General features: G+C 43.1%; 1 protein-coding gene across 1 annotated transcript; it reads left to right on the top strand.

Moving 5' to 3' along the window:
* The first annotated feature begins 3576 nt into the window (after positions 1 to 3576).
* On the top strand, positions 3577 to 7975 carry LOC130282403 (trypsin-like). Its single transcript, XM_056530624.1, has 5 exons — positions 3577 to 3622; positions 3788 to 3941; positions 5610 to 5867; positions 6885 to 7017; positions 7733 to 7975. Exons 1-5 carry the CDS (start codon positions 3583 to 3585, stop codon positions 7880 to 7882), a joined length of 735 nt encoding a protein of 244 aa, XP_056386599.1. The 5' UTR covers positions 3577 to 3582; the 3' UTR covers positions 7883 to 7975.
* The last annotated feature ends 676 nt before the right edge of the window (positions 7976 to 8651 follow it).

The following is an 8651-nucleotide window of genomic DNA, read 5'->3' on the forward strand; positions in this document are numbered from 1 at the left end:
GTACATGGGTGACAGAGGTGTGTAGGGGTGATAGAGGGGTGTATAACGGTGGCAGAGGGGTTTAGAGGGTTGTACATGGGTGGCAGAAGGAGGTATAAGTGTAAATAGGTTGCATAGGGTTGTAGAGGAGTGTACATGGGTGACAGAGGGGTATAAAGGGTTGTACATGGGTGGCAGAGGGGTGTAGGAGTGTACATGGGGCAGAGAGGTGTAGAGGAGTGTACATGGATGGCAGAGGGGTGTAGAGGGGTGACAGAGGGGTGTAGGGGGTGATAGAGGGGTATATAGGGGTGACAGAGGGGTGTAGAGGAGTGTACATGGGTGGCAGAGGGGTGTAGAGGAGTGTACATGGGTGGAAGAGGGGTATAGGAATGAACATTGGTGGCATAGGGGTGTAAATGGGTGACAGAGGGGTGTACCTGGGTGGCAGAGTGGTGTAGAGGAGTGACAGATGTTTCAAAGTTCCATCACATGCCTGATGAAGCTGCACATGCACGGTAAAATGCGTTGCTTAGTTTTAGATTAAATCCTTCGTTCTTACCTGTGGTCGTTCCAGCCAGCGATGATTTGTTACCCTGCAGCTCCCGTTAGAAGTCTTCTATTTGTCTGTTACTGTTCAGCAGGAGGGCCACGGACAGAACTTTTATCTTCACTCACCCAACCCATTGTTCTGTGTGTCCACACAACCACCTCCGGTAAGCACAATTTCCCCTCATTTGGGGCTACCTGCTGGTGGTTTTTCACTATGGAACGACTTCTTATGTGTTATCTTAAACTGGCCACGTCAGACTCTATAGTAAATGTATACCCATTTTTTCCCTGACTGCTCCGATATCTGCCTTGACCAAAAAAGAGGTGGATGACAAGAACTAAAGAGGAAATAAAACATAAATCATATGTGGTAGGGAGTTGCCTGCCATGAAGTTGGCTCTTGTGGAATCAAGATATTTGCAGGAAGGCACTCTGCTTCCTGTGGTCATCTACATGGACCATTAAAGGAGCACTCCACTGGAAAATATTTTTTTTAAATCAACTGGTGCCAAAATGTTAAACAGATTTGTAAATTATACAATGCAAAAGAGGTAGCGTGCACTCACCATGGGTAAACAGCTGCAGGCCCGAGGTCCGGGATCACCACGGCATAGACGAAGATGGTAAGGGGCGCTCAGAGGCTACGCCGGCTGTTTTGGAGGCCGGAAGAAGGACGTTCCTACGTCCGAAACAGCCGGCGTAGCCTCTGAGCGCCCCTTACCGTCTCCGTCTATGCCGTGGTGATCCCGGACCTCGGGCCTGCAGCTGTTTACCCATGGTGAGTGCACGCTACCTCTTTTTCATTGTATTGTTTGATACTTTATCTAGTGTGTGCACCCCGCAGGTGCTGCGTTGTTATTTATCGGATCCGGAGGCTGCCAGTGTACACCAGCGGTATTGTATATGTGCATGTTTAGCTGCACGGTGTGCTCTCTCCTCTTCCAGTGGCTTAAGATTTGTAAATTACTTCTATTTAAAAATCTTAACCCTTCCAGTACTTATCAGCTGCAGTATGATCCACAGGAAGTTCTTTTATATTTGAATTTCTTTTCTGTCTGACCACAGTGCTCTCTGCTGACACCTCTGTCCACGTCAGGAACTGTCCAGAGCAGGATATGTTATGGATTTTCTCCTACTCTGGACAGTTGCCAAAATTGACAGAGGTGTCAGCAGAGAGCACTGTGGTCAGACAGAAAGGAAATTCAAAGAGAAAATAACATTCTGTGGTTTATAAAGCAGCTGATAAGTACTGGAAGGATTGAGATGTTTAAATAGAAGTAATTTACATCTGTTTAACTTTCTGGCACCAGTTGATTTAATTTTATTTTTCCAGTGGAGTACTTCTTTAACACTGGACCTTCCTACAACTTGCTCAGAATTTTAATCTTCAACAAGCCAGGTGGGCGCTCTTCTTCATAAGGTTCAGCTTCATTTTGCACTTTCGTCTTGCAATAAAAAATGATAAGATCAATGTCCTCTCTCGTTCTTCTGACACAGCTGACCAGACTGAAGAACCTCAGGAAATCATTGACAAAAACATTGACCCAAATCGTCTGATTTCTGTCGCTCTTGTTCTGATGAAAGATATTCTCCCAGGGAAGACCCATGTCCCCTAAGCGAAGATAAAGAAAATTCCCACCTGTGGACATAGTTCTAAGTGTGCTGAGATCCGTAAAAACTCAAACAACAAGGGGTATTGGTGGAAGGGTACAGTTGGCATTCACCTGTGTGATGAGGGTAGCGGCACTCACTGCTGCCAGGCTGCCATCACTGCATTACCTGCACTTTGGCTGGTCATGGCTTCCTCCTCTGGCCTATCTCCTGCCTCCACCTTCATGGCTGCAGTTCCTGGTCTGCCCCACAGGAATCATACTCATGCACTAGCTGAAATTTAGAGGGCCAGTGTGCACTTCTCCAATGTGTCCTATACTTTGGCCTACATGAAATTGTCTATTTAAAGGGGGACTCCGCCCCTAGACATCTTATCCCCTATCCAAAAGATAAGGGATAACATGTCTGATCACAGGGGTCCCGCTTCTGGGGACCTCCACGATCTCCCGGTTGCACCCTGGCATTTGTTTAGAGCGTTGGGTGCAAGGCCAGTGGCTCGTGACATCGCGGCCACGCTCTGCTTGTGATGTCACGGCCACACCCCCTCCATGCAAGTCTATGGGAGGGGGCGTGCCAGCAGTCATGCCCCCTCCCATAGACTTGCATTGAGAGGGCATGGCCATGACGTCATGAGCCTCCACCCTGCATCACCAGTCATCCGGCACAGAGCAAAGTTCGCTCCCGATGTCTGGGGTGCCGCATCCGAGATTGCGGTGGTCCTCAGTGGTGGGACCCCCACAATCAAAGATGTCTAGGGGCGGAGTATCTCTTTAAGGTTGCTGTGCTGTGTCTTCTCCTATTACCACCAGGTTGTTGACCTGTTTCACCAGCCTTACCACTACATGCGCAGTGTACTGTACAGGAGTGAGGACCACTGTCCGTAATATTCAGAGTGGGCAATCATATTTCAATCTGGGTACTTCTGAATTCAAATTGGGATCTGAATCTGAAAGGAATCTGACTAATTGAATCAGTAAAATCCGCCAAATTGAATCCGAAACAAATCATGGAAGATTCAATCATATCTCTTATTGGAAAAAAAGAAAATTGGTCTCAATGAACTAATTCAACAAATGCTCCATTAAAGAAAAAAAAAAAAGAAAAAAACACCCTTTATGTCTAAGAAGAATTTGAGACATATGTGATCACTCCCATGCAAAGCACGCCATGATCATGCACCAAAACAACTAAATGTAACCATTACAGAAACACATCCAAATAACGCTAAACACATTGTATACCGATGATAGGTTATCCCTCAAGGCTACAAAAAAGGTCAAAATAATATGACCTTCATCCATAGTTAACCTTGTATATTTTAGGTTATGTGGATATTGATTAACTTTCCCTTGTGATATGAGGGGGTAGGGGGTGATTTCCTGATAAGTTTTTGGGTATAAATATCAGTCATTCACGCTCCATACTCATCTCGGATCCACCATGAAGTTTCTTCTGATCTGTGTGCTCCTCGGAGCAGTTGGTGAGTCTTGTGGCTCCTTCCTTCCAGTTCCTCTGACATCTTTCTGTTCTACTAGGTTTGAGGTTCTGTTCTTTTCCTTGATCATCCATTTAATTTCTCTATATGTAATATTAATGAGAAACCAATAGTAAGAGTATATAACGTGGTCCATTATATCCTTCTCAGCTGCTTTTGAGGATGATGATAAGATTGTAGGAGGTTACACCTGCACCAAGAACTCCGTCCCCTACGTGGTGTCTCTGAACTCCGGCTACCACTTCTGTGGTGGATCCCTGATCAACAACCTTTGGGTCATCTCTGCTGCTCACTGCTACAAGGCGTAAGTCACTTCTATTCAACCGAAGACTAAACTTTTCAGTTGAAGTCACATATTAGCTAAATGGAACCACAGAACAATGTTTTTTTTTTTTGTTAAATCAACTAGTGGCACAAAGTTAAACAGATTTGTAAATTACAAATCTTAATCCTTCCAGTACTTATCAGCTGCTGTATACTACAGAGGAAGCTCTTTTCTTTTTGAATTTATTTTCTGTCTGACCACAGTGCTCTCTGCTGACCCCTCTGTCCATGTCAGGCACTGTCCAGAGCAGGAGAAAATCCCAATAGCAAACCTCCCTTGCTCTTGACAGCTCCTGAGACAGACAGAGGTGGCAGTAGAGAGTAGTGTTGCTCACGAATATTCGCAATTCAAATATTCATCGCGAAAATTGCATATTCGCGAATATTACGAATTTTGCGATTAAAATTCGCTATTACAAATATTCGTCTTTTTTTCAAACTGTTTTAAAAACTGAGCACATTGTAGGGGTCTCCTTCGATTGATAAATGCAATGCTTGTATCATTTCATTAAAGACCCAGGGATGAGACTGTGAGGCTAAAGGTTTATGCATGCGAATATTCGCATTGCGAATATTCGCAATACGAATATTCGCAATGCGAATATTCGTGGAAATTCCGCCCCACTTATGCCTGTGAGCCAAAGAGAGTTCTGCAAGCACAGTTGTCAGAGCTGAGCAACGTCCCTAGCAACGTCCCTCGCATGATGTTATACCGCGCATGTGCAGACGAGCGAAATTTCGCTATTAATTTCGCATTCGCAATAGCGAAATTTCGCAATTCAAAAAAATTTCACGAATATAACAAATATTCTCATTTCTCGGATATGGGACGAATATTCGTCCTCATATTCGCGAAAAATCGTGAATTCGAATATGGCATATGCCGCTCATCACCAGTAGAGAGCACTGTGGTCAGAAAGAAAAGAAATTTAAAAAGAAAAAAACTTCCTGTGGAGCATACAGCAGCTGATAAGTACTGGAAGGGTGAGGATTTTTAAATAGAAGTAATTTACATCTGTTAAATATTCTGGCACCAGTTGATTTTACAAAAATAGTTTTTCACTAGAGTACCATTTTAATACTGAACTTTAAGGTCCATCGTTACTCAAAAATGACCTGAGGTAAACCGACAGCTGTTTCTAGTATAGGCGCCAACCAAGGGAACAGTAGTAGAAGACTTTAATGTGCAGTAGCTGAGGTGATCTTCAGTGTTGACGGAACCACATAGAATTGAATTGAAAGAATTGAAGAGGCAATGACTATTGATTATAAAAACCCAAACAAAAGGACACTTTTGCTAAATATAGTCATGGAAAAATGACAAGTTTTTTGTTACGCGAAAGATACCAGCTCTGTATTTAGTGCAGATAGATGAGAAGACAAGCTAATATATTTTTAGTGACATTATATATTATAGTAGAAATTAATGTGTCCAAATGTGAGTCTTCCCCCTTGCCACGCCCCCTCAATGCAAATCTATGGCGTACCCCCTCCCATAGACTTACATTGAAGGGGTGTGGCCGTCATGTCACGACTCCGCAACCCGCACCCAGATTTCGGAACTAAATGTTCAGAACACTGGGGCAGTGGAGTACCCCTTTAAGAGCTATAGTCTTCAGTCTTCTTATTGTTCCATGTTTTCTTTTAGGAGCTTTCAGGTCAGACTGGGAGAACACAACATCGCTACCAGTGAAGGCACCGAGCAGTTTATCAACTCCGCCAAGGTCATCAGACATGGAAGCTACAACTCCAGAACCCTGGACAATGACATCCTGTTGATCAAGCTGGCCTCTGCCGCCACCCTCAACTCCTACGTCAAGGCTGTTGGTCTGCCCACTGGCTGCGCTTCTGCCGGAACCAGCTGTCTGATCTCCGGATGGGGCAACACCCTCAGCAGTGGAAGTAAGTCATCCGTCAAAAGATTCTCAATAAAAACAAGTGGTATTATTTTGGAACAGGGTTATGCTTCTTGTTTAATTCTCTCACTAATCAAAACCTCGTCAGAACCTTTAACCATCACCAAATGTTACATTGATGAGACCCCATGTAGAACACCAACAATGATCAGGATGGGAAGGTGCTACATTTTACCACATTCCAATAAGGCATCATGTAAACTAAAATGTTGTCATGTTTTTCCATCTTATGAAAAGCTTAGATGGAGAATTATCTGCACTTGTGCAAGAATTAGCATTGTCTGGAAAAGGCTAGGTGTCCACATCAAAACCTGTGCAAAGGAAAAGTTGCCCAGTTGCCCATAGCAACCAATCAGATCGCTTCTTTCCTTTTGCAGAGTCTTTGTTAAAAATGAAAGAAGCGATCTGATTGGTTGCTATGGGCAACTGGGCAACTTTTCCTCTGCACAGGTTTTGATATATCTTGCCCATAGTGTTTTTTCTGCTGTTTTTTGTAAAACTGCCCCTGCAGTTTTTGAGCCAAAGTCAGAAGTGGATTCCTTATGTATCAGATACTGGTTTCGGATCAAGAACTGCAGCGACAGGTTTCCAAAATTGGCAAAAAAAAACCTGTGTGAAAATCTAACCAAAAAGTTTTGGCAGGGAGTTATAGTATAGTGATTAGCGGCAGGGGCCATATTCGAATTTGCGATATTTAGCGAATATATGGACGAATATTTGTCCTATGGTCGCAAAATTCACATATTCGCTATGTTCGTTCTCTTTTTTTTTTTCCATGCAAAAATCGTAATGAAATTTTTGTGCGCATGTGCAATTATATCTTTCAACTAACTAACATTATTAATGGTAAAAATTAGCATTTCGAATATTCGCGCTCAACACTATTATAGTGTAGTGTATGAGAGTGATCATGTACAGGAACTTGGTATCTGTTTAAAAAGCAAATATCCTAGTGATCAGTAAACATATAATACACTAATATTTTATATTCGTTTACTTGCAGCAAGCATGCCCAACCTCCTGCAGTGCCTGAACGCCCCCATCCTGACCGCCTCCCAGTGTAGCAACGCCTACCCCGGAGAGATCACCGGCAACATGATCTGTGTTGGATATCTGGAAGGAGGCAAGGATTCCTGCCAGGTAATGTTTCTTCTTAGTCGTATTCATTTCATTTACAATTTTAAGATATAAACTTCTTACCAGATTCATTCAAAACTTATATTATTATTATTTTTTTAAGTTACTCTTAAAGTGTTTTGACTTTATTCATTTTTGAATGAATTTAGATTAGTAATGATTAAAGATGCGCAAAACTGCGAATACCTCAGAAAAATATGTACAGGAGCAGGGACTTCTGTCAAAGACTAGAGTCCCTGCTCATGTACAGATTATTAGGTGACCAGGCCAGGTGCACGGACCCCAATTTAGCAAATATATTGAGTGGAAGCTGAGATGCATACAGCCGCACCGAACCAACAAAAAAAAAAATTCTGAAAAAGTTTGGTTTCTAACAAGTTAACATTTTTATTGTCAAATTCAGACTGAATCTGATTTTTGCTGAATTGATTCGGTCATCTACAATAATGACCATTGAAAGGATATGGTAAATAAATAAATAAATAAACATACATAGTTTATAAAGACCAGATGATATACTGTATGGTATATCCATAAATAAAAAAATAAATATGAGACACTCACCTATCAGGAGAACAGGGGACACCTCTCCCATAGGTGAGGCAATTAGTGCTGCATCTACAGTAGGTGATTTAGAAGTAGACATTCAGTCTCACAGTCGGATATAGAATAGTAGTATTATCAATATCTAATACAAAATCTCTCTGTATCTCCTCAGGGTGACTCCGGTGGACCCGTGGTCTGCAATGGACAGCTCCAGGGTGTTGTCTCCTGGGGATATGGCTGTGCCCTCAGGAACTATCCTGGTGTCTACACCAAGGTCTGCAACTACAATTCCTGGATCTCCAGCACCGTTGCCGCCAACTAAACATCTACTTTATTATAGTTGTTTGTGTCTTTCTTTTGCTACTTTATTGTCATTCACCTCGTTGTAGCATATAACATTTTAATAAAAATGTGAACCAAATTTGAATTTAATTATATAAAATATCACCTGTCAAGTAAGCAAGAAGTGCAGAATTAGAATTGGGGACCTCTGCAACCTCCCTGCTGCGCACCAGCGTTCGTTTAGAGCATCGGGTGCAACGGTGAAGGCTCTTGATGTTACCATCACGCCCCACTCGTGACGTCACGGCCACGCTCCCTCAATGCAAGTCTATGGGAGGGGGCATGACTTGCATTGAGGGGCGTGGCTGTGACAGCACGAGCGGAGTGTGACCGTGAAGTCACGAGCCTCCGCCCCGCATTGCCAGTCATCCGGCATGGAGCGAAGTTCGCTCCGTGCAACGGATGAATGGGGTGCCGCAGTCGAAATCAGACATCTTATCCCCTATCCTTTGGATAGGGGATAAGATGTCTAGGGGCGGAGTTCTCCTTCATGGCTATGTTCACATCAGCGTTCGAAGCTCCGGGAATGGGGAATGGGACCTGTCAGATTTTGTTGGTTTTTGGTGTCCCAACCTCCATCAGCCGTTGTAATGGAGCACCATTGAGGAGTTCCACAACGTTAATGTGAACATATGTAACATTATAGACAGACCCTTATTTCTAAAATTCAAAGATTCTGTAATAAGAGGATCTGTTCCACAGAGACTTTAATTCAAAAAGTTATGCTGAAGTTTATAGGACTGTTAACT

This window comes from Hyla sarda, chromosome 7 (assembly GCF_029499605.1).
Source record: "Hyla sarda isolate aHylSar1 chromosome 7, aHylSar1.hap1, whole genome shotgun sequence".
NCBI lineage: Eukaryota > Metazoa > Chordata > Amphibia > Anura > Hylidae > Hyla > Hyla sarda.